Consider the following 27,639-nt stretch of genomic DNA (forward strand, 5'->3'; position numbering starts at 1 on the left):
GAAAAATATCGTCCGGCGATCTCACGCTCAAACAAACCGAGTCCGCTTCACTACATCCAACCAGAGATTTGGAACACGCAACACTTGTCGCCCACTCTGCACCATTACTTGTTCCACTGTAATGGAAATCTTTCCCGATCTGTCTTGGTCACACTTTTGGGATTTGTGCCCGCGCGTTACCGATAGGCCATCAAATCCCTTTTAGCAAACCACAGTACGTAACAATCCAATCTTGCCCCCACCTTTCATACAGAAATTGGCTTTTTAAGAGCACACAGCATGCCGCTAAAAGCATCAACGCTGCCTGTCACCGTGCTACAAGAGCTGTCAGTCAAATCGCCTTCCATTCTCAAAGCTCTATTCACCCGCCCCCTCAGCACTGTCAGATTGGCGATTAAACCGGGGTATCTGATATCTGCGCTATCTACGCGATGCTTTTTGGTTCTGGCACCGAGCCAGTGGTCTGCTGGGGAGTGGGGTAAAGGATAGGGCATTTTCCCACCCCCATCCCGCCACTCCTAGCAACCAACGTAATGACCTTATCGCATCGAGCAATGTCAGCATGTCATTTAAAGTGCATCTTAGATGGAACTTTAAGGACTACTCAAGGTTTAGTTGAAGCAAGAAATGTTCTTGGGGCTTTGACATATCATTAGTATGGATATGCCAGGATCCCATAAGCGGGATTTTTTCCCCCGTACAACGTTATGGTTAGGGTACCACCGAATGTCCTTCAGCGATATTTTCACGCGCAGTTTTCTTTAGCTCAACAAACGGGGAGATAAACATGAAAGAGTAAGATAAAACAAGATGCCATGAAATGCCTCATTGTATTATTCTGCTTGTGCATCCTGCCGAGTCTAAATCCACATTGTTAGTTGTGTTCCATTATATTTTGTTGCGCTATGGCGGGAGAGTAATAACAATGACTATCCTAGGAAGACACCAACACTCACCATATGAATTTCAATTAGTTTTTTTTTACCATGGGTTTAGGGCTGCCAATGAAGATAGATTAGCAGAGAAACACTTTATTTTAAGCTTTTCATCTTTGTATAAACAATTTAACAAAATGTAAATAAGCAGTTTAGGCAATATTATCTTGCTGAAGCATAATACGTGAGCAATTTTTCTTACACAAATATAACACGGATACATGCGTTAAGTCACCACGAAAAGTATCTTTCTTGGATTGATTTAATAAATTAACCATTATCCATGTAAATTTGTCCTGCACTACAATGGCAACAGCTGTCTTCGGATGATGCTGGTTGTGATTACTGGCGAAAGGTCGTACTCAAATTGTAAATGTTGTGGGTTTACTCTCCAACACACCAGTGTGCTGAACTAGTAACGAATTGACGCGTTTTGTTTACGTGACAAAGCTCACTAAGTTGCCGTGTTGGGTGGTGGCGGGGTTTAACGACACATTTGTATTTACGCAATCCGACCCAAAAAACCCTACATTATGGATAATGCTGGTCGTGAAAGCCTCCTACGTGTTGAACTGTTCTTCGTCAGTGACTTTATTTACGACGGAATTTCTGACCTCGGCTGAGTCAAGATTAAACGCACGTAAAATTAGGGAATTAAGTTCAAGAATCCACTGAGGCATGTCAGCGACCTACTTTCTGTACTGCAATCTATTTCCCACCGCAGGCGTCACACATGGCACTCTGCATGATGCACCCAACCGCACGTCTGAGGTGCTCAATTACTGGCATATACCACCACTTTATAATCAAACAAAGTAATTCGCATTTCACTTGAGCTTTAGTTACCTGGGTGACTCATTGGGCGAGATCATGGATTAAAATCTAGGCAGCCGAACAGGGTTAATTCAAGTTCTCAAGCATGAGCGAGTCGATGGTATCAGCCTAGTCACCAATGAAGGCACACACACACAAACTTATATTAAAAGTAATGTTTTACTTAATCCTGCATATTTCAGCTCTGAAGCTTCAATATTGGTTTGATAAAAAAAAACGAATACTTCCCGAAGGCCATATAATTTCTGTGCCGCCGCTTACTGCATGAGGAGTTTATTGAAGTGGATTGAGAGGAAATATTTGTTAAGCCATCTCTCCGGTTGCTTCGCTCTGACAAAGAAGTGATGCTGTGAAGCTCTCTCTGAGCCTTCCACGTGGACATTCCTTTGGTTTCATGCCACACGATGGCTACAGCAGAACAGGAATATGACTCTGGATGAACATTTAACAAAAACAAGAAAAGTTGGCTGGGTGACTCGGAGGGTCAAAGCGCTGAGCTGGTACTTGAGTGACGCTGGGTTCGAATCCAAGTCGGCACCTTGTGATTTAACCAACTTGTCAGTGAAGCGAGTTGTTTGGTCACACTCTGGTCACAAAAGACTGCACGAAAAAAATGTACTTTTAATTTTGCTCTGCGCTTAATTCCAGCTTTGAGAGGTCAACTATCAGTCTTGCTGTCATTACTCTCACATGTAGAGCGGTTGAAAAGCACTGTCCTCCTCTACAGTGTGGACCGTGGATCAGTTGAGGGAACCTCACAGGTAGCTCTTTGATATCCACTTCCGTGAGCCATTTTCCAACACAAAGGTTTGCGCCGCTCGGCGAGACGTGCGAACGAGCAGTTAGTTGATCTCATGACATGACGCTCCTGCGGCCGTCTGGAATGCTCTTCCTTTCGATATTAGAAAGCCACTGGAGCTATGCAATTTAAATATAGATTGAAATCAACGACTTTAGAACTACTTTTTGTGTTTAGTTTGTGGTCCTTTATCCACACCTCGGCACGAAAGAAGTTCAACGTGCATGCGTAGCGCGACTGGAATTTAAAAAAACGGTGGAAGAGAGAGAGAGAAGAATGTTTTTGTTTGTTTCCAACAACATACAAAAAACGTTACAAAAGAAATTAAACCGGACGAGACCTTGCGGGTGCAGCGGGCCCACGCTGCCCACGGCAGCGGCGCCATCGACGGACGGGTGGGCGGGCACAACAGGCACGGCGAAGCTGGTGAGCGGCTGGGAGGGCCGCACGTGCGCCGTGGGAAGGTGCCGGCCCGGCGGATCGTCGTCCGCCACCACCGACGCGACGGCCGGACCGGCGGCTGCCGCCGGTCCGGCGGTCGGACAACCGTCGCTCTCGCCCAGGCCCGGCACGGGACCTGGGGCCATTTCTCCGCTTGGCGACTGCTGCAGTGAGTCTGCGGCAAAGGGGCGGGGGGGGTGTAGGAACAAAGCCGTCAGAAGATCGCTCGGCACCACGCACGCCGGCGCTGCTGCTGTGCTCGCAACTGTCTGCCTCCAGCTGATATAACAAGAGGACACCCACCACTGCTGTCGCTGCCGTAGAAAAACAACGTGCGTTGCTGAATAATAACAATTTATATTTATAAGGCGCATTTCATCCGTAGATCCTAATGTATCATTGCTATTTCATCCATTAAATATATATATACATGTTTTACAGCGTGGGCCAAATAAATAATCAATGACAGAGGGCCACAGGCAGCCATGATTTGATTGAGGGAGTTTTAGTTTCACGTGAGGCTCTGTGTGTTTTTGGATTTATTAAATTATTCTGATGAAACGAAAATGTAACCGTTTAGATTGTTAGGGCATATGTTACTCCTGATCAACTATTAATGTCAGCAAGGCACCTCCGATGGGTCAACCTATAAGAGGCTTAGATATTAGCTTGGTTGGCTATGTACGGTCCAAAAGAAGTTCAACATATATTTAGATATAAAATTGTATATTTTGCGCGTAGCCCATAAAACACTGCATTATCACTTTTCCACCAGTTCCAAAATACCCGTGTGCAATGAGTTTACACACAAAATGTCTTTATCTTAATGCTACAACCATATTTATTAAATGCATTATTTCGCATGCGAGCTCGAAAGCAAGCCGCAACAAATCAACAATCTTTGAGCAATCATCAAACGAGCATAATGTGGCGTTAACATATAGCCCAGGTCTAACCAATTTTGTTTTATTAACAAGATATACCCCAGAAAAGGTTGTGAAAGACAAATATTCCCAACTTGTATGTTAATTGAGGCTGTTTGAGTGCGGCGTTTATTAATTTGGACAGCAGTTTTAAAATCTTGGGTGTCTGGAATTTATGGGATGGCCATTTTAGCGCCACGCTTAACAAAATTTATGACTTGCGGCACAGATTGGGTGTCGAAAAATAGACAGAATTTGCAGTAAAAGTTACAGTGACGCCTTTAACCTTTGCATAACGTAGGGTTTAATCATATTTATCGCCAATGTTGCGTGATATATATATATTAATGTAACGAAATTACCAAGACGATTTAAATATTTATTCGGGCAAATCGCGAGTAGGCTATTGCGAACTCAAAAAATACATATATTGATAAAAAATAATTTCACGTGGAAAAGATGTATACGTTATGATTGTGGAGTACAGCATGTTTTTGACAGTACTGCTGCGATAGCGTATCAATCCTTTTCATGAAAACAAATTAATTGCTGTATTAAGAGCTTTAATGATGTTCGTGTCTTATAAAAGGGGACTCCATAAAATGTCGACTTCACAATTTGTATACAATGTAGGCCGTTTTATGAACCTATTATGAGGCAGCAACCCCTCCGGTCTTCTGGTTTAACGATGAAGCCAAACTGATTGATCGTCGCGTAAGGGTGTGCCGGGTACCAGGCAAGTAATCTGCATTTACCCTGCAACATTTTTGTAGCAGATGGAAATGAGGGCTCAACTGGAACTTAAGTGTGAATTGACTTGAGGCTTCATTTAAGTGCATTTATTATTATGTTTAGCCGTTTAACACGTAGGCTTTCGCGACCAATATTATTCATAATCAACGTTTTTGGGTTTAGATCGCGTTATTTATAAATGTGTCGTAACCCTCCACCACCCGACACGGCCATTCAGTAAAAAAGTGTCACGTTGACAATTCGCCGAATTGCCCGATGATGCTGGATGCAATTACCAGCGAAACGTCGTACTCAAATTGTAAATGTTGTGGTTTCACGCTTCAACACACCGGTGGGCTAAAGCAGTGAACTATTTGTCTTTTGTCAACGTGACACTTTTTTACTGATTGGCCGTGTCGGGTGGTGGAGGGTTACGACACATTTATAAATAACGCGATCTAAACCCAAACACGTTGATTATGAATATGTTTAGCCGATTAAAATAAGTATATATCGAATAAGATGTGGCTCACTAATTTAGCCTTGGTGACTGTTGGCACAGCATGTGCTGTTTGTTAGCGATCACCTATTACTATGAATGCTCTCACAGCAACCACACGCTTGGCTGCTGTGTAGCCAGCACCAATGCCTTCGTCTTCACAGTGCTAACTGTGATTGTGCTGCAATCGGTATTACATTTTGCGTTCAGTCCACCTAGGGGAGGGCCCAAGCCAAGCTCCAGACATCTATTGTCACTCGCAATGTGCATCATGGTTCAGAACTCCATGCACAGCTCGCCCAACTACTCTTTCGTGAACGCGTAATGTATTGAGAGCATTCACATATACACTAGCGTACAGGAAACAAAAAACCCATCTCCCTTGTCTATTGCTCACAAGGAAATGCTCGTTTACAATGGCAGCCTGGAGCCAGTGGGAGAAAATCCACATTCCTATCATGGGAATCAGCCTACCCACATGACAACCACCAACCCGTACAGTTGACTCAGTCGTGTTTTTATACACCGCAACGGTTAATTTTGTCATGCTAAACCAGCCATCTCACGCGGGGTTTCTCAACTCCAGTTCCTTGCGACCCCCATTGCTGCAGCTTCCCACAATTAACCAACCATCAGGTGCGTGCAGTGCGTAGTGGCCTCGTTTGCATGTGGACAGAAACGATCGCACGTCAATTCGCCAAGCCGAACGACGCGCACGTGCAACCCGAAAACACATTCAAGCTGTGCTGGTGGGTCACGCGGACTGGAGTCGAGAAACACCGATGTCATGCATTAGCGGCTGACCGCACGCCGCCACCAAACTCCTCTGGCACAGGGCAAACCAGACACACGCGGCCCGTGGTTACATGCCCGCCCGCCCGCCCGCCACCGCCACGCAATCGGCATCGGCACAGCGGGAGACCGCTCGCAACGTACCCCTGGCAGAAGCCCTGCCGCCACCTGCCCCCGGGAGACCCACAATGCACACGTCGTATGCCGGGGGGCCTGGGAAGCTACAGGAGGGCGAGGGGGTGCCGGTTAAGGGGGGCGGAGAGGGCGCAGGGGGCAGCGGGGAGAGCTGGTGGTGGTGGTGGTGATGGTGGTGGTGGTGGTGCGGTGGTGGCGGCCGGGGGAGGGAGAGGTAGGACGGGTGATTCTTTGCTGGGTTATGATGGCGGGAGGCTGTTGCCAACACTTTATTGAACGTCCAAGGAGTTAAGGTGGCGGGGAGTGGGGGGGGTGACAGTTAAGGGGCAGGGAGTCGAGGCGAGCAGGAGGACAGGTGGAGTGGGAGTTGGGGGGGGGGTTAAAGCGATGATGGTAAATAAAAAGGAAAAAAGCGACAGGACAAAAAAAAACACAAAACAAACAGCATGTCAATGAAATGTTACATGTAGCCAGTTGAACAACAGCACACACAGTATGTGAATGTGAAGAAAAAAATATGAAACAAACAAAAAAACAACTCGATAACTCAGGAAAACATACGACGTACAAACTAAATATGACAGCTGGTATTATAAAGTATTATGTGTGCACCTGCTCTTAAAAGACAAATAGCGTAAATGAAAATTCCAACCTGCAGTTTACAATGAACGTATAAAGAGCCCAAGGGCGGCTATACATCATTCTAACAAAGGATAATAGTAGGGCAAATGCTTCAATATTGATTTCTATGTAATCTGCAGATATAAGATGTCAAGCCCAGGGCAGCGATTAAATGATTGCCGCCTACGTTGTGACTGAGACTCTCCAGGAATCACGATCTTCGGTCGCATGGCGTGGCGCGCCGCTATAGAGCGTTCCATAGTCGACATCCCGTCTTCGGATTCTCGGCCTAAAAATGCGGGAACCACAAAATAGGATAATGCAGTGAAATGCACCGGGCAATGAAAATGTTTCGCCGTTCATTTCGCATGCAGAGATGAAATGGGTTCGCGTCCGTCGACGTAAGCACGTTGAAAAAGTGGGAGCCGTTACGCGCCCCATTTGTTTTGACAGCAGTGAGCGTTTGTGATTTTGTGTGCGTGCATGTGCGTGTGTACGCGTGCACATGCGTGCGCTTATGCGCGCATACACACGAGCACGAACAAATTACTGGCATGTTAGTAAACTGCCAAGCACGTATGCCGTGCCTTGGTCACGTAAAAACAGAAAACATCAGAGTAGCTCGCGTGCGCGCACACACAAACATGTAAAGGCTTTGTTCACACAGTGTCGGATTAATGTCTCAACCCTTTTGGACCTGGCTGGACTGTTGAATTAAGCGTCGTTGTTAGTAGCGATCCTGATTTATGGCTGGCAAGAACACAACGAGCTGGTGTGACCAGCACAGCACCCGCGCCCGCCTTTGTGCCCTCCTGCATGGGGTGTTGACTCAGGACGGTTAACCGGCACGCTATTCGCTTAAGGTCTAGTTGGAATTCGCGAGGCCCTTGCCAAGCACACACACACACACACAATGGGTGCACATTGTGTGTTGTTTGCAACACATAACTCAGTTCACTGGCATTTTAGCTAAGATTGCTAAGTACGTACGTACGTAAACACGTGTGTGAATGGACAAACGTGGGCTAGTTAAGAATTGCCTTACCAGGCTATAACCTCGGGCAGTGGTTGACACATTCCTATAGTGCTCCTTGCCTGTGACTGCAACCACTGAACTACCTCATTTTCTTTCCATTCTTTCTCTGATGCTACAAATTAATGAAGAAGCTGCTTGTTAATTGTCACTTCATCTTAAAGTGGTTCAATCAGTTAGATAATGTGCATGAAGTTTTAATAACAAGCCTTTTGTCATGCTGGATGAAGGCCTGCCCACGCTAGTCACAGGGGGTTGTTGATCGTACTCAACCACGCTGGTCCGATACCAATACCCGCCATTCGCCACTAAGTGACGGTGTTGTCACCACGGCGCCTGTGCCAGGCCAGGTGCACTTTGAGGCCACGTGAAGTGTGGAAGGTTCCATGACAGGAAGTCACGGGACAGACCCAGCGGGTGCCATGGATTGGCTGATTGAGATCACTGGCAGATGCACCACCAAAGCTGTACCCCCTACTGTGCCACGCTGGTCACACACACAGCAATTCACCAGCAGATTCTGGTGGGGCCTGGCATTGCCAGTAACATGTTTGTCGAGTGCTGCTGAGATTATGCACTTCTGGAGCACCTTGGGGCCCCCGATGGGTTTAATAAAACATTTTTACTTTCACTTGGGGAGGGGGGGAGACATGTTTTGTGTGCTTACATGCTGCTGTAGAACACACAACTGCAAAAGATAGAGCGTGGAGGAGGTGGTTCATTAAGGGGATAGCTCATTATACAAATACATTTCATGACCAACTAGATTGCTCTATTCAATACTGAAATATATCTGGTCACATGGACCACCACAAATAGCCAAGCAGGAGCCTGCTGCACAGCCACAAATTAAACGTTGATTCCAAATGCTCAGAATTCTCAAAACAATGGCTTTAGCAACAACAGAATGCAGCATCACGGGAACACTCTTCTTGGATGCATTTGCTGCCAGTTTGCGTCCCGATGTTCAGAGCCAATTAGGCGCCGCGCTCACGGTTACCGTAGCCCTCGATCTCGTGGGAGCCGTGCGTCATCGGCGTGTCCGCCAAGGCACTGTCGGGTCCCGGCGACTTGTCCATTGGCTTGAGAGCCACCGTCTCATGGTGGATCCACAGGTCCGGAGGCTTCAGGTCTTTGGGGTTGCCTTTGCGTTTGCCCGAGCCATTGTTGGGCTTGTGCGCCGACCTTTTCCTGTAGGGAGGCGCACGTGAAAAAAAAACTAAAATTCCACTGGGCGCGAGACGCCGACCGTCGCTGTCGGGGGTTTTGCATGACTCAGAGCATCAAAACGCGGGCTGCTTTGTTCATACTCAGTCTTGCTAGCCATCACACACTATATATGTGCATGTATATGTGTGCGTGTGTATATATGTGTGTGTATATAAGGGTGACTCGGTCGAGCGGGAGCGCATTTTGCCGCCTGTTACGATCGTCGGAGCGTCCGTCCTGGTTCATACTGCAGGTGTGTTAACCCACAAACACACTTCACAGTGGGTATTAAAGATCCTGCGACTTTTACATTAAATTAAAATAATAGGCCGCGTGTGTCGGCGTTACGGTCTATTAGTTTCCAAATTGTATTAAACGACCCACAACTTAATTGGGGAAAACAACATTGGCCCCGACCGGCTGTGTGACACATGGCAACCTATGTGATACCCGTGTGCTACAAGAATGGCTCCAATGCCAAATGAGTTGTTATTGGCGTCCTCTGGTCGAACACCAATTGGGTCGAGGCTCAAAAGAAAGCCGTCCCTTGGTGTGGACCAATCAGTTTCAAGGCCAATCCATATATTATCACAGTATGTTTTTTTTTTGCATTTTGACTGCAAGTATTGTGGTTAATGCAGACATGAATCCTCGTAAAAAGGTTTCAGTTTTGTTGCCAGAAAAAAGGGGAAAAACCCTATTATTATTATATTTGGGTACTGGCAAAGAGAGGTCTAATGATGAATTGTTATTATTAGTTTTATTAAATGTGCACCTCACAAAGATAGCAACGCTCCACTCGCACTGACAGACCGCTGGGTCAAGTGTTGCTCGCGACCGTTCAATAAGGACGCCACGTGAAATTAGGTGGCAGTTGGGGAGGGGCACCACGCATGACCGGCTGCCTCTGTCTCCAATGCTAATTTGGCCACACCGAGACCTTGGTGAATGTTAGGGCCAAGCTGACCCAGGGGAGGAAGTGGCCAGGTTCAAACGCTCATTTTCAGCAGTGTTGTGCATAGGCGGGAATCAAAAGGCGCTTGCTACAATATTAGTGCAGTGAATTAGCAATTATGATATCACTCTGCCTATGTCTAAATATACACGCAGTTGGGAATAAATGATACAGATGAATGTTTCCTTGTGCACGTGTGAGTGTACACGTCTGGTCAATTGTGACATGGTCACTTTGCCACAATGTCAATTACTCATCTCTTCACGGTCATAACTTAAGTACCACTTTGCGGAAAGTCGACAGTGGTTGTCCATTCACTCCTTCCTGACTGGCGAAGGAATATCGAATTTACACCACACACATTGGCTGAGGACCAATAACTCAAATCCAGCATGATACAGCCCAACACTGATTGATTAAAATGAATGAACAATTATGATATCACTCTGCTGGTGTATAAATATACACACACCATTGGAACCTCATTTGCCAGTAAAAAAAATGATTATTGGTTTTTTACCCTTCTATCTGGTGTGGACCAATCAACTTCAAGGACAGTGCATATATTATCAGAGTTATGTTTTTAGTTTGCATTATGGCTGCAGGTATTGTGGTCTATGCAAACATGACTCCTTGTAAAAAAAAGGTGTCAGTTTTGTTGCCAGATAGAAGGGTAAAAAACTAAATATACACAGTTGAACAAAATGTATACGTCTGACATTGATTGATGAAAGGGTTAAGTAGCAGCCCAAACAATGACGTGCTCATGCCACTGCTGGTGGAAGGGCCTCCACTAGAGAGAGCTCTAGAATAGCCCCTCAAGAGGGAGTGTTTGGCCTACTCTTCCATGCTGGCCCAACACCTTGGAAGCGGTGGGAGGTAACCAGGCTTCACCCCACCACACAAGGCGTGCCGACCGACTCACCATGGAGGACCCATTGATAACGCTGGGTGGACTGAGGCGGGCTGTGAATTAAATTCTCTTGTGACATCCTTTCGAATTCCGCGCCGCAAGAGACTGAATCGAACCGGTGACCTCTGCATCGCAAGTCCAGCGCGCTAATCCTGGCACCACGGCAGCATCTGCCCGATTTGAGCGGTACGGGCGCAGGCTTCGGGTTGCCGCACAAACCGGCCGCATTACGCGAACGGCCGGGGGGAGGGAGGTCAGTGGTGGTGACGCCGCTGGTCATTTAAGCGACGGAGTGACGCTCGGTGATGCCCCCCCCCCACTCCCGCACACCCCCCGCCCCCCGCGCTCACTTCTTCTGTGTGGCGGCAGAGCGACGCGTGCACACGACGGCCAGCACGATGACGGCGATGACGGTCACCCCGCCCACCGTCACGACGATGATGATGAGGAGGTTGTTGTCCAGCGCGGAGCCGCGGGCGCCCTGCGGAGGCGGGATCTGTCCCGTCGGGGCGTCTGCAGGACACCCGATCACCCACGCAACCGCATTCCACAAAGGGGCCTCTCTCTCTCGCAGAGAACAGTCTCCGCCCGACTCGATGCTTTGAGGATCATCGCAAGCTGTCACGGCAGCTATTCAGAGAGCCCTGCGCCATCCCAACAACTTGGGATTGCAAATACGACCGCTCAAAAAAACGAACTTCCGCCGTGTTATATACTTTTGCTCTGCATATAAATCCCTGCAAAGCCAGCTTTTCACTGCGGTGAGCGATGCTGCGTGTTGCCTGTGTCAATGTTCGTGGCACGCTCTACAGCGAGCTGGCAACCACATCGAAATGTCATCGAGAATAAATTGGACAGCACCAAAATGGTAGAAATACTTTCTAAAAAGGACTACCCTTTCGTCATATTCTTTTAAGAAGACTACCCAATATTCTTTCGCGGTGAGAAAGTTTAGTTTCCTGACAATTGAAAAATGTTCCATGATAAGAATACACACATATAGACAGTTACGAAGAATGAATGAGGCCCGTTAAGAACATTATTTTGCATTACAAAGCATATCTGTGGAATTAATGGGACTGACCTAATGCAATAACTGTGATGCATAGCTGTTGAAACACACTCATGAAGCTGATGCGCACACGTATATACACACCAACATGAACACAGGCGCATAGATCCATGTGCACATGAGTACATGTGCATAAATAAAACATACATTGGTCGTACTGCTAGGGTGAGGGCAGTTAGTGATGGCCTTGTAAGGCTGACATAGTGCTATGGTCGAGCCCCAAGCACACAGAGTGGTGATGTTCACACACCGCTCCACATGTTGATTAGATGCTTATAAGACTCGTTCGTGGTGTTATACAGGGACACGAACACAATCCCAGACTTCAAGCACAGTACACTCGTCACTGCGCCATCGTTTAGTCTCTCTCCCACACACGCGCACAAAAAGATCCCCCCGATACGGCCTTTTCAGGCTGCCTCAGGCAAGTGCTGTTCGCCAGCTTATGTTGAAGGCCACCTTTGTCTCCCCAGTGCTGATGTTTGCACACTGCACCAGGTGATCATGTAAGGCCAAGTCGACCTAAGCGAGGCCCAGAACCTGCAATCGAAGTCAGGTGCATAGCAGTGTCTCAGACACACACATATTCCCCGTATAACACACGAAGACAAAGGTCCCCCTGCACAAATAGCCTGTAACAGACTGTTGGGGCAAGTGCTGTTAGCGAGCATCTCTGAATGCAGGCAACGGCACACGAGGGGGTGGGTGGCCATCACCACGCCCAGCCGCCTTTGTCTCCCCAGTGGCGATGTTTACACACTTGCATCAGGTACTCATTTGAGGCTGAGTCCACTTAGGAGAGGAGGCCCAGGACCGGTTCAGATAATCGTCACCGGTGTTGGCCGTGAGCGGGAATCGAACTCGGGTCACCGAGTTCATAGCGCAGCGCGCGAACCTCTATACTACCACTCCCCAATACACCCACACACACACACAAACGATTACTCCTGCGGGAAACTGCAGATGTGTCATCGTTACCATTGAAACTGGCCCTGTCAAAGGGGTTGCCAGGCCAGGAGCCTCCCTCTCCAACTGCCCCTTTTGCAGCAGTGGTGGAAACTGGTGCCAACAGGAAGGGTGGACAGCAGTAGACAGCAGCAGCAGACAGAGGGGAGGAAAAAGGGGTGAGAACAGGAACAGTGTTAGCCAGAGAAACTGATTAATTTTGCACTCTGGCAACTCGCGAGCTTTTGAAAATGGAGGAATCCAAACAAAGCTGCTTAGGGCATTCATGTTTTCTTAAATGAGTAATGCCTTGGTAAGTGATGAGGTTTACTTAAGGATTATGTCAGAGTTTCATCAAGTACGGGAGAGAGAAAATGACCCGTGGGTCAAACTGTAACAAGAACGATTAAGCCACGAGCGACAAAGCTGCAGATGTCGCAAACAAATATTTAAAACGGGTTTGAATACTACCTGTCGGTGGTATTATAATTGGCATTGGTAGAAGCCTTTGCAAAAAAAACATACAACGTGGAAGCCATAAAAATGCACGTATGTAACTTAAAGTATTTGCTGATGCATGAAGAGAACAACAACAACCTCCCAGGCAACAACATTCCAAAAAATGCCCGGCAATTCCCAGGGAGTGACACACAAACACCGCGCTAGACAAAGGAAAAGTCACAAAAAAGTTTACAAGTGAAACAGAGTAGTGTGGCTCCACGAAAGGAAGTGTCAGCCAGCTAGCACATGCAGACAAAGACCCCCTCGCCACCACCGTATAGCCTCAACAGACTGTAGGAGCAAGTGCTGTTGGCGAGCACAGATAAAGGCCGGTACGGCACACGAGGGGGTGGGTGGCCAGACCCACACAGCCAAGTGTATTTTAAATGAAAAACTAAATTCTTTGGAACTGCTTGTTGTGTTTAGAGTGTTGTCCTCCTCCCGCACCTCCGATTAGCACGGTCGGCTATGTACGGTGCGAAAGAAGTTCATCGTACGTACGTACTTGGAATAACAATCATATGGAGAAAAATAATCAATATTCGAAAAACAGTCCTTCCAACCGTAGTATATACAGCATTTTACATGTACATAGGCTCTATTATTGAATATAAAAGTATGCCCTATCTAGTAGCACTTTCTTGATATTTTCATGGCAAGTTTTCCCTCTTGGAATCGAGTCTGGCAGCAGCAGCGTTGTTACTCATTCCCTAACCGAGTGATTTTTGTTGGTCCTGAAAGAAATCAATGTGTCTTTGGGAAGTGGCCTGCAGCAAAAACTCTCTGCGTTGCACGAGCATTGTGCGTAACATAAAACCCAAACTGCGCAATAAAAACACAAAAGTCCAGATTTACCCCCCTCCCCCAACTCCTAACTGTTTTTCAGTAAGCACACTGTTATCGACACTTGTTTTTTTTTTCAGGCAATTACAACATCAGATTCCTCTAACGTAAAGTAGCACCACAGCATTAATCATGTTTTGTAGCTTGAGACAACACCGTGGACTGCATTACTGAGGCAGTTTTCATGAAATGTAAACCGATAATAAGAATTCAGCTTCGTGCTGTTCTAACGGTAGATGTTTTTTTTATCTCATTATTAGTTTAAGATAGTGTCGTTATGCAAATTGCATCTCACAATCAACGAGGGGCAACAGACACGCTGCAAAGGCTCCCAGGCGGTGAACCGGCACCAACAATTGCTCTGCAGACCTCTATATATTAAGATGTTTTAACACTTGTTCGGGGGCTCAGCATTTGATTGAAACGCATGAATGCAAGGATGCTTTTTGACGTACTTCCGCACGTCAAACAAAACAATGCCTTCAAACTGAATGTGCTGAACATTTATTATGTATTTATGCTGGATGATGTTTGATGGCTGGAAACACACAAGCTATAATTGAGCAGCTTACATGGAAATGAATTCGGTGAAATGAGATGATTTGCCTCCACAAAAGCCAATCACAGCTCTGCTTTACTTAGGTTCGCCACATTAGCCATTCCAGAGCCATAAAGATGTCTTTTCCAGCTGCTGACATATTATAGATGCAGTAGCAATGCATAGCCATTGGATAATTAACACAAATCACTCGTTCATAAACCCATTTACGACACTGAACATGCCAACAACCTACGCCACTCATAGCTGTTAGATCCGTTAAAATGATCACAGCTGGTTGTCAGCGAATGTTGTATACCCACAATCGACCATTTGCGAACAGAAAGCTTTCTGCAGATGATGTGCCCCCATTGACACTCAAAAGAAGTTCAACTCGTTCTTGCTTGCAAGCTGTCTGCCGTACATCCGGGATGGTTGGAAATAGGTAGTGTTACGTTTAAGTGTGTTTGGTCAGCTTCCTTTCAAGGCTTAAAAAAAAACCTGAACACATAAATTTGCTCACTCTGGGGTCGAGAGGAAATGGCTGCCTGGAATGCTTTTCGAGCGTGGTGTAAAAGAGCAGGCGAGACTCAAATAAATTTTGGCGAAGCTTTCAGCTCGTCGGCGGGCAAGCAATCCACTGGACCAAGGTCGAAACACTAAGGACGCTGGATTTACCGTGGCCACTGTCGTCCGTTTACAAATATCTGCGAGCTATCCGATGCCTCGTTTTACAAAGCCCGGTTAACCGGCAGACCTTCCGCAACGCACCCGCTCATCTAATCTGTAATGGGATGTGACCCTGTTACGCAGACTGGGGCCACGATATAAAATGAGATTCCACATCTCGGCTGCGCATCCCTGCTAAATAAATGAACGCACCGCCAAAATGAATGGAATGTATGAATGAAATACGGTGTTATCTCCCCCCCAAAGCACTGGTTCTCTGCGCGGGCAATAAATCACTATTTTTGCCCCCAAGGCAAAGCTGGATGAAGCGGAGGCGGGAACATAACTTCAGCCGAAAGCGCCACCAATCACGCACGATGGGACGAACGCAAAATAGTGTGCGCCCCGTTTGGTCTGCCACGGCCCGTGAATAAGAGTCGGTAACTATACAAATCGGCCATGGCCAAAAAAATCGTCCCGTTGTCAGGCAAATTACACTCGCAGGATAATTTCAAATGAGAATACGCGTGCATCGGTTTTACGCTCGGCAAATTTGCTTCCATGTTTGGGCAGGTTATGCCGCGGCTGAGAACACCCAACTTACAATCTGAAGGTTGCAAATACAAATTCTAATTCAGCCCATGACCCCTCCAGGGCCAAGAAAACAATTACCACTTTGTGGGAAGTAAACAGTCGTTGTCCCATGTCCTGCAGAATGTTTAATTTGCACCATGAGCCCAAGGCAGTCGATGGACACGCGCACCGTCGATTGCACGTTTGATGAAGGAGACACTCTGAAATGCAACTCGGCAATACCTACACCTTCAATATTCCCTTTGAATAGGTTTAAAAAAAATGTGTGCATGCATGCTTTACGTGCATGCATCAATGGGACTTTTTTTTCTCATAAATAAAATGATGTCGAATACATTATCGTAAAGTGCAAACTATAGACCTGGTATCATCGTTCCAAATTAGATTGAGAACAGCACAAAGAAGCTCAGGTTATATCTCCTAAATTTGGCCAAGAACAAAAGGCAAGTGAGAAAACAGAACTATGCTAGCATTGTGTGGAGAAAAGGAATTATGCCTTTGCTTAGGGGACTTGTTGGTTTTAATGCTCTTTTCTTCACGATATCTTTCTCTCGTGCATCAGTGATGATAGAAGCCAGAGGGCTCATGCTGAAGTAATGAAACAACACACACACTCATTGTTGTCATGAACAATTAAAATAGGTCCTTACACTCACAACACACGGCACAGAATACTGTCGCGAGGAGGAATCTATTTCTAATTCGTACCTCGCATGCAATTATTTCACCTTACGCCTGCAGCCACTTTAGATGCTGCATAGCTGGAACACGCAGGTGTGCGCCCCCAGGTAAGGGGCTTTGTAATAACGAGGCCTTTAGTGAAAAGATAAAGGTGCAGCCCTGCAATCGCTTGCTAATGCCACCGCAGGCGGAAGGGGCACCACTCGTGGGAGCTCTAGAGAGGCCCGCTAGAGTGCATGTTGCTCTACTCTCCCATGCTGGCCAGGCATCTTGGAAGAGGTGGGAGTTCCCACACTTTACCCCACCACACACATTTACACTGCTGCGTGGACAGAGGCGGGGAGATGATTTAAAAAAAAAAAAACGACTTTCCCAATTTTTTTAAACGCTATGGCCGGTGAAGATTGAATCAGCAACCTCTGGGCTTGCGATTCAGGCTTGCAAACCGTTACGCCACCTAGAAGCATTTAAGCGCCCTATTCATACAAATCCTTAACCTTATGCAATGCATGGCACAGGCAGTGTGGGGTACGCACCCTTGGGCGTGCGGAATGACACCGCATCGGAGAGCGGGCCCATGCCCTTGGCGTTACGAGCCTGGATCTTGAAGTAGTATCCCGTGTCCAGCGTGAGCTCCTGCACTTGGTGGGACAGACGGTCACCCACCACAGGCTCCACGACCCAGTCATGCAGCTCAGCTGTGGCATCTGTCGTATAGTAGATGATATATCCTGTCCCACACAAAACACGCAAAACACAAACATGCCACCTCTCCGTTCAAGCCCTTCATTCCGTCGGGGCAAGTGCCATGAACACCGACCTACTAAGCCTGGCATGGCACAAGGAATGGGGGGGAGGGGGGGTTGGGTGGTGGTGCCAGCATCGTGCCCAGATGCATTTGTTCTCCCGGTGCTGCACAATGTATCATCTGGATTCCATTCTCAACCATGTGCATCACCAGCAGTAAGCATTATCTGTCTGAGCCTGCACTGGGCGATTGCCCCTACGTCAACGCAGCCTTCAATGAGTACGTGTTATATACTTGCAAACCTACCAATTTAAGCAGTAGGCAGAAGCATTTTTTTACACTTTTTATGGTATTCCAAATTTAAAAGGTAATCGTACCAACTTTATACAAATGATTTATGATTGCACAACTTACGTTATGAAAATTGGTATGCGGTGAAAGGGATCGAAATTCAGCAGCCTACCACTTGGTAAGTACGTAACAAATACTGATATCGTTCTTACAACTGAAGATGGGCATGGTTGTGAATGGACTCCATGTCAGGGCGATGGGAAAGCAGTGGACCAACCACTGTGCCACCACTGAACCCAACACTCACAAATACACACACCCAAACGAACCTTTTGAAACAAACGTGTACGTACACCGTATTGATTTATCGTAATTAGTTTTTCTCAGTAATATAATTCAAGTCAATGCATTTTATTATTCATAAAAGGCAACGTGTGTTTCGCATTTCTCCTAAGCATAAATGTAAGAGTGTTCGTGCTTTAATGAATACTCCTCGAGGCAAAGTCTTTTCCAACGTGGGACATCAAGGACATATATCTGCTGGCTTGCCACACTGGCTTCCTGTCTATCCGTGGCACGAAGCCCCACCAACAATGGCTGTGCTTTTGTCGCGTACAAATTGGATATGTTCATACACACAATGCGTTTATATCACGTGTATGATTCTGCTTTGGTATGTGCAATAAATCGCATATCCCACGGGAAAGCATTATTATTATTAACATTTTCCACAGCTATATTAATGTGAAATACCAATATCCTTTTGGAAAACACGTGTGACTGCATTTATTTTGATGTTCTGCAATGGCTGTGACTCTGAGAATTGTAAATTTGTGCAACAGCCATGCATATTATTTATTTGTAATAATGCACGGCTCTTTGACAAACGGCTGCTGGATGAATGCCTCCCCAATGCCGGGTCAGTCGTGGAGGTTGTTTGACCATACTTCTCCATGATGGTCAGTCAGTGTGGGGGTCCTCCCTTGCACCAGGTCAGATATCGCTTTCCACTGATGCTAGCTGTGGCTGGGAATCCAACTCAGGTCGCCAGATTCGTCGTGGCATTTGCGCTACTGCTGCACCCCGCGTGCATTAGGTGGTCTAATATTAAATTCATTTCCACAATATGAAGTATTTTCATCCAATGATGTTTAACAGCAACGGAAAGACCGCCAATGAAGCAGCTGTAACGACTAGCAAATATTGTACTACCGAAAAAGTCAATGAAGTTGATTCACTTGTAATTATGGTTCTCGGCTGTCGATAAGCACTGTCCAAAGACAAACACGTTCAAAATATGTTTAGGAGACCGTTCATCTTGCGTGCAAGCTTTCACTTCTGCGCAGAAACGCGTGAACGTTGACACATGGCGGGCATTGCAAGGAGAACGACCCTAACAGGCAAGTGGATGCCACTCGACTCCTTTTTTTTCAGCAATCCACGGGGGAAAACACAGCTTCCACTTCACGCGATACCCACAAAACCTGCGGAACACGCGTGCGCAGCAGAGGTGCAACGCGCTCGTTTCAAACACCATTTCTGTCCGCGTCACGCAACTTGTTGTTCAACGAGCTACGAAATACGATATCGCCCGCAGCACAGCAAAGCCCCCGTGACTGTGAAGGAAACTGCGACGGCCTGTTCGTCACTCGCCGCGCGGCTCATGCGGGGCGCACATCCGATGCGAGACCACATCCCCGCTTTAACGCCGAACACATGCGGGCGAAGGCTACCCGGTGCACGCAGGCCTCGCGAGGGAGTGGCTTTACCTGTGATTTTGCCATTGGCTTCGACCGGGGGCTGCCAGTTCACGATGACGGTCCGAGGTTTTCCCTCTTTGCTGATGACCGTGAGATCCTTTGGAGCGGACGAAGGCACTGAAATGAGAGCAGCAAACGCGTAAACATTGAAATACGCACACCGGGAAATGAGCTTGCGTCTGTGCCAGACCACCCCCCTGGGTCGGCGCCTTTGTGAGGCAACACGTGGGTCTTTAAATGTATTTGTTTCACGTCCTTTGATGAGATAAAAGGGCAGCTGTACCGTAACGAAGCAACTTAAGTGCTGCTTCGTCGATCCGCCACCTGGCATTCTGCAATGCTGCGTGTTGTGAACCGGGCAATGATTCATATCGTTCCGCTCCCATTTATAAACGCACCAGAATGCGCGCAAGTCGCTGAAATCACAACATAAGTGTGCACATAACAGGGGACCATTGCAACACCGCTTTGCTCACTACATCCATCTTGCAAAGTATGGCTGTCAAGAAAACGACCACTTTAAAATGTTCACGTGCTTTCATGAGAGGGAAAAAAAATAACAGCTCTAATATCAAAAACGGAAGTAAGACCGCATTTACAAAATAAATGTAACCTCAGACAATGGCTTTAACTTTAAAAGCAGACACGATGGAACAGCTCTCGAGATGCAATTGCATTATGGAGGGAAAATATAACAATGTGTGTTCATGCTGCTTTTCACATGCTAAATTGCTTCGGGGAATTCATACATGGCCAAAAAACTTTACGTTGAGACCGACTCTTGTGAGCGTATTCACGTAACTGTGCTGGCAAAATGGCACGAAGCTAATAAACTGCCGCCCACAACATTCTGTAACAATGAAATCTACGCTCCGTGAGTAGTTTTGTGAAAGTAACTTTTAATTAGCAGTCGGTCTATGGTTAATCGGTTTCTCGTGTGTTTTTTTTAGAAGGAACACATTCTGTGTTTTTAAATTAACACGAACCAATTACTTTTGCTATTTTCTCCAAGGCTTCGTGCAGCACAGTGCCTTGGTGGTGACTATTCTCACACTGGCGCACGTTTTTCCCTTTTGCGCTTTAAATTCCAACTTCTTACAAATGTATTTTTGAAACAAACAAATAAATAAACTGGCGGTATGAACTACACCATGGCCATCTGCATTGAAAAAAACTACTTTGAAAATTATGTAACGCGGGGTTTCACATTGGTAAGACTACACTTTGGGACCATTTTAAATATCAACTTTAGCATTAAACGATGAGTGTTAGAGGCACAGGTGTAACGCCTGTGTTGCCATATAAGAGGAAGCTTATGGCCTGGGAGTATGCCAAGAATTCCATGGGAAGATGAGGTAGGATATGGTAAGCAATATAATGTTGCAGAAAAGCATTGTTGCAGTAAATCATTGCAGACGATTAGCACGGTTGGCTACGTACGGTACGAAAGACGTTCAGCATACATACGAGAGGAGGTTTTATTGGATGATGCACGTGTGCAGGATAGAGGAGTGACAGTCACCAAGTAGGACCCAAAAGGGGAAGGAGGCCTAAGGGGCCAGATGGCGGAACACTCGTGATCGCAAATTTTGGAGGTCAGATGTTAAATGTGGAAGCAACGTAACATCTTGACTCGAAGCTTTCGTGGAGGAATTCATATAATTTGGGTCACGTAGAACAATTTTTTTGTTACAAAAAAACAACGACGTTTCGATCGCAACGCAAGCAATCGTCATCAGGAGGGAAAACAACGGATGACGATTGCTTGTGCCGCGATCGAAACGTCGTAGTTTTTTGTAATTTTGTTGTTGTTCTACGTGACTTTACCGAAAGACCCAAAGAATATAACCGCAAAATCGATCATAATGCAGAAGGTTCTTGCAAAGGTGTGGTGACATCAACGGGCACCGATTTCAACTGTTACCTGCCTTTGACCATCTGACAAGAGCAACGCGACAATGCGTGCCACTTGCAACAACACATTTGCTCTCTCAGCGAGCGGTGGGGTCCCCTCAAGGAGCAAACGAACACCCGAGGGATGGCTTGCTACAAGCCATATTAAAGGCGGTGCTCCGCTTTTATGAGCTTTTAACTGCGTGGGGCTGAAACTAGGCAAAAACCAAAACGCGAAAACAACCCGATAACAATTGCCTCAGGAGTAACCGAGCGGGCGGCCGTGAACACGAGTGTAACGACGGACGCGAGAACCGGCGACCTCCTGAAGTCGCTTGCGCAAAGCGGCGGCAGGCCTGCAATGCGCGGGCGGGCGATCAGTCGAAATCGATTGCGAAATGCGTGTTGGGAACAAAGGTCAACAGAGAAATTGATTAACGAAAAATTTGCGTACCGCGTCCGGGGATTTATACTACTGCCTTCGGATTTCTGAAAGTGCCTTAAGTGGGCAGCGACAGTTATGGGCGTCTTCAGAGCTGTTTCCAAGCAAGCCGCCTGCTTTCGGAGCAATCTGCATTGCTGATTTTTGTGTGTGTGTGTAATGTGCCAGTGTTGGTTGCATGAGCAGGCAGTGAATGTTCAGGGTGAGTGCCTCCGTGATTTTTGTCACGGTCCACAGAGTAACATCAAGTGCAAACATTTATACGTCTGTTCGATGAAAATAGGCTTAGAAAATTATAAGATGGTCAAAATGACTTGACTCCCCTCTCTCCTTTGGAGACAGCTTCAGGAAGAAGAGAATAAAAAATAAAGCGGGTCGGTGTGTGAACCAATTGAAACATCTAACAACTTACAAAACATCTGTATGCTGCATGTGGCCTCAAAGTGCACCTAGCCTGGCACATGCACTGTGGTAACATCGTCCCCACTTACAGGTGAATGGCAGCAGCTGTTGTTGTTGTGTTCGTGCTGCAATTTATTCAACCGATACATGTCAGTTGAAAGCGGTATATGATCCTGTACTGAGCCTTCTACGAGGTCAACTCAGCCTTAAATTTGGTGTAAGCATCAGCAATGAGGAGACAAAAGTTGACCGAGGCATGGGGCTGGTCACACTACCACGAGCGTGCCGTGCCAGCCTTAGTAGTTGAGCACTTGTCTCAATCGTTCGTAAAGGCTGAAGGGCTACGAGAATGGGAATTTATATACGTATCCATTTCTGTGTATCAACAAAAAACAAAACCACGTATTATAAATATCCCATTAAAAGCCACTTTTTTTGTTTGTTTTAATGAGATGAAAAAAATTACCATTGAATTTATTCATGAGGGGGAGAGAAAAAAATCCCACCTCACTATATATCACATGTCACTCAGTTCCTGATTGTATTATTAAGTTTAAGTTTCCATAACGCTGCCCAGAGAGATCTGCCATTCTCAATACATTACACGAGCGGAGACAATCGCCTTCCACGGGGAAGTTTATAAATTATGGGTTTCAATTTTGAAGTCATCAATGCGAAAGGCTGTGAATCAAATGACGAATGTTTGCCTTTCACACCTGACATTTTATTTATTCCCCACCAAGAGCACTGCAATCACTTTGCCCAGTTTAATGTTGTCTTGACGGTGTCCTTTTAATTAAGCAATATCCCAAGCGAAATCCAGAATAACAGGCGTCTCGATGTGAAATTAATAACTCCCCTGGCACATATTTTAGTTTAACAATTTTTTGGGATTTTACCAGGTAGGGCCCGCCTGAGCTAAATCGTTTTTTTTCAGAAGCAACCAGGCCACAAATGATAGCTCAACGAAGTGGCTGATCATCGTGTGGAAATGTATGGCAGCCAAATAATATAAATGCACGTTGATTCAAAATGTGGAGGGAAAAACCCGAGGACCCGGAGAAAAAATCCACACGACTATAGCGAACATGCCGTTTTGCAATGCAGACTGTCAGTGCAAATGCTGCTAGCGGAAACCTATTAACACTTTCCCGTTCCGATGACGTACATGTACGCAGCGAAACTAGTAAAAAAACTTAAATAAAATAACTGGGGCTTCCACATGTCCATGCGGGAGGGCGTGTGGCACAGTTTGGCGCCAGCTAATGTAGAGTGCGGTCGTGTTACTACATTTCTCTGCGGTGAGCATAATGTATTTAAAAACAACGGCGCTATGCCTCTCTGAATAAAAGTTCCGCTAAACCGCTTGCTCATTCCGAGATTCAAAAGTGAACGGGACACCCACCCTGCAACTTTCAGACATTTCAGAACGGGAAAGGGTCAACGTGCAAGTGAGCTTGGGCAGGGCACGTTGTTAGAAGGGATGATGTGAGAAGATCAAGAGAAATGAATGGCGGCCAAGGGACGGAATGCTAGAGGAAGCCCGGCGGGGAGATGGAGTGATGGAATTCAGGAGCTAGATGAAATGTTGGATCGCGATACCATAAGAGATGGCAATGGGTTGGGAAGGCCTTGATTCTGCAGTGGATTGATCAGAGCTGATGACGATGGCAGTGGCATTAAAGGAATGGCGATGACATATCAGTTATTCATTTCAGGCCTAATCAATCTAAAGAGAGACCTACATCAGTTTCAAATCGCGTTCACCAATGGTAAGCGTATATAGTAATTAAACTTGGGTTGTTGTAATGCGGTGTGCTAAAGATAACGATGCCACTCCGCAAAACGCACTCACACACAGCATCTGTCACCCAACAGCCGCTCTAGAGCTCTCATTAGCACGGTGAAATTGCATTAAGATGCTCTATGAATCCCCAACGTACTCTGCAGTTGTGTGGCACAGTGTTCTGCATGGACACAGAGTCACGTGACAGACTCCCTCTCTGCGCAATGGAAACACGTGCACTGCACTGCGGCTGAACACGAAAAGCGTAAAATGAGCACAAACCCAATCGGCAAGGTTCATAGAAAAGGACTCAGCAACACACGCCGCCACGACTTTAAAACTCCGTGTCCTTGACAGCCACTGCTGGGAAAATTAGATTTTCTTTTTGTTGGAATTTGTTTTCCCCAGTGTCTCTCGTTTTCCACAGGCTACATCCACAAGCCTTGATAGATGGACAGGGATGCGTTCCGTCCATTGATCAATCCATCAAAACCGCCGCTGGACTCGGGCCTCCTCGTACATTGCAGGCCGTGACTGGTATTTTGACCGAACTTAAAACTAGAAAATGTATTTTTATTTTACCAGGTAGGGGGCCCACTGAACTATGTAGCTCTTTTTCAGAAGCGATCTGGCGATCACAAATCATAGCTCAACAAAGTGGCTTATCACGTGGACATTCACAGCAGCCAAATACTCTGAACGCACGTTGATTCTAAATGTCGAGGGAAATACCAGAGGACCCGGAGAAAAATCCACGCGACCATGGGGAGAGAGACATGCAAACTCCTAATATACAGCAGCAGGCGTCAGGGTCGGGATCGAACCCACGACCTCCTGCATACCAGGCGAGGTAGTTAACATCTCGCCACCGTTGACGGACGTATGCACGGAGGACGCAGTTGGAGGAGCGCAAGCTTCGACACGTACCCGCCTCCATTGTGGTGCCCTGTGCCGTCATGCTCCAGGTGCTGGAGCGACGTCCCTTGGTGACCATGACGGAGAACTCGTACAGCGTGCTGGGCTTGAGGCCGCTCACCAGGTACGTGAATGTCGTGGAGTTCGCCGTCTGCGCGATCAGGCGACAATGACGATCAGCTCAAAAAAAGACGAAGGTAAGTTTAACGAAGGTAAAGTTTAACAAGTAGTAGTAGTACGTTTAACGTAGTAGACGTGGTAGTAATCAGTGTGGGTTGGTGAAGGTGGTGATGGAGGCAGGACCAGTGCAGATACCATCATAATAATCTTGATTTAGACTGGAGGAATCCGATGAGCTTTGAAGATGACCAATGTTCCAAAATGTCCAGTAACATAATTCACCGGGGATGTTAGCCATGGCCAGGTATCGAATTCTGGTTGTTGGGTCTATAGTACAGTGCTGTTAACCACTGTGCTCCCACTTCTCCAAACCAATCATTCCAATATTATGATAAGTATTACGATAAGTGACATGATAAGTATTCAGATATAATATGACTAGCATTCAGATACAGCCAGGTGGCACGGTGACTCACAGTCCCACCATTCCTCCAGGGTCGAAATGTTTAAGTAAAGAAAGTATAGAATGAGGACATCAAGAGTTATATTGATATATCACACAAATATAAACTGGGCGAAGACCCCGGGGTCGGCCCAGGACACGGTGGCGGGACTGTCGCTCGTTCGTCCTGGGAACGTCTGGGAATTCCCCAGGAATAGCTAGAGTCGGTGTACAGTATTGTAGTGCATAGTGTAGTGTATAGTGTAGTGTATAGTTGTAGTGTATAGTGTAGTGTATAGTGTAGTGTATAGTTGTAGTGTATAGTGTAGTGTATAGTGTAGTGTATAGTTGTAGTGTATAGTGTAGTGTATAGTGTAGTAGTGTATAGTGTAGTAGTGTATAGTGTAGTGTAGTGTATAGTGTAGTGTATAGTTGTAGTGTATAGTTGTAGTGTATAGTGTAGTGTATAGTGTAGTGTATAGTAGTGTATAGTGTAGTGTATAGTGTAGTGTATAGTTGTAGTGTATAGTGTAGTGTATAGTTGTAGTGTATAGCGTAGTGTATAGTTGTAGTGTATAGTGTAGTGTATAGTTGTAGTGTATAGTGTAGTGTATAGTTGTAGTGTATAGTGAAGTATATAGTGTAGTGTATAGTGTAGTAGTGTATACTGTAGTGTATAGTGTAGTGTATAGTGTAGTAGTGCATAGTGTAGTGTATAGTGTAGTGTATAGTGTAGTAGTGTATAGTGTAGTGTAAAGTTGTAGTGTATAGTGTAGTGTATAGTGTAGTAGTGTATAGTGTAGTGTATAGTGGGCCACCCTACTCAACATGCTGCCACCGTGACCGTCACCAGGACAAGCGGACTGAGAAGCGAACGAATGAACGAATATGAAATTTCTACCAAGACCACAAGTCCGGCAATTTAAACGCTTGTTTGAGCACGGGGACAACTTTTGACTTTGATGGAAGGGCGTTGAATCTATTCGAGCAAAAGATTTCCCAAGCGCCCTGCGCATTCTGCATGTGTTATTACCCGTTTCGAAAGCCACTGGGCGAGCAATGGAGATTAAATAATCGAGGTGCAGTAATTGAAAACGTGTTTAAAAGCAAACAAAAAAATGCCAAGGGGACCGCCCCCCTCGCCATGCGTCGCAGAAAACTCGCAAACGATGCGAGGCGTACGCACATCGCACACGCAGCACCCCCCCCCCCGCCCCAACGCGTCAGATGGCATCCATGATTTATGTGTGAACACGCTTCAGCATGCGCCAAAGAAAGAAATCTAAAGTAGCGTTGTCCTGCTCTCTCCACCCCCCACCCACCTACCCACCCACCCCCTTCCACCCCATTCCTATATTTTTTGTACATATACAAGACTGAATTAATGTTATTAAATGTATTCCTATGACTTCGTTTGAGCCCCGGGCATCGTATAATTGTGAAGGACCAAATGTATAGGGTTTTGGCTTTTGTGGAAACTGTGGATTATGCAAGTTGAATGCATGAATAATTTACAACTAAATTTACATACATTTAAATGAAATTGGGGGAAGATTATGCATTCTTTTTCTTAAATTACAACCCCGGGAGCTCATTTTCTGATGGCACATCCTCGTATAATTATGAGACTCAGGCTCATTTAAAAGTCCTTAAAAATAGTGCACTTCATTTGATAAATCTTGAAACTTTTAAAGTATCCAGACTTAAAATTGTCAACGCATCAGTGATTCAACGAACTAATACACAATAGCATACACAGAATGGAACACATATTACACATTAACAACCACATACACGTACAAAAGTGGTAACGATTCTCCATTCAGGCAATATTGACTCCTGGGGCAACTGCTACCACAACTCTGGGCTTGGTTGACCATGCTAAGTTCATCCTTTTATGTCCGCCAATCCAGATACGTTTTTGGTTTGGGTAAATTACACCTAAATAAATATTGAAAAAAATGCTACGAGTAGCTACTGCTCGATAGACTCTGAGCACAATGAATGTTGCGCGAGATTTGGCAGGAACGTAATGGAGCCAACAGCCTTTCTTATCTCCAATGGCAACCACGATTAAGTGGTGGGGTTTCCACATTCCCATGGCGGAGGGTCGGCCACTGCATAAGACTGCCACTGCCTCTTCCTCCTGCCCCTGCATTACAATTCCGTCAGAAAA

General features: G+C 46.2%; 1 protein-coding gene across 1 annotated transcript in view; it reads right to left on the bottom strand.

The window, feature by feature from the left end:
• The window catches only part of LOC144935547 (neogenin-like), a 171,069-nt gene that overhangs the window by 8,646 nt on the left and 134,784 nt on the right, over nt 1-27,639 (bottom strand). The window contains 8 exon segments of the mRNA XM_078862307.1: nt 2,909-3,184; nt 6,899-7,000; nt 8,745-8,935; nt 11,172-11,334; nt 12,872-12,952; nt 17,201-17,395; nt 19,473-19,580; nt 24,914-25,052. Of these exon segments, the coding sequence (XP_078718433.1) occupies nt 2,909-3,184; nt 6,899-7,000; nt 8,745-8,935; nt 11,172-11,334; nt 12,872-12,952; nt 17,201-17,395; nt 19,473-19,580; nt 24,914-25,052 (1,255 nt within the window).

The sequence above is a fragment of the Lampetra fluviatilis genome, chromosome 13 (assembly GCF_964198595.1).
Source record: "Lampetra fluviatilis chromosome 13, kcLamFluv1.1, whole genome shotgun sequence".
Taxonomy (NCBI): Eukaryota; Metazoa; Chordata; class Hyperoartia; order Petromyzontiformes; family Petromyzontidae; genus Lampetra; species Lampetra fluviatilis.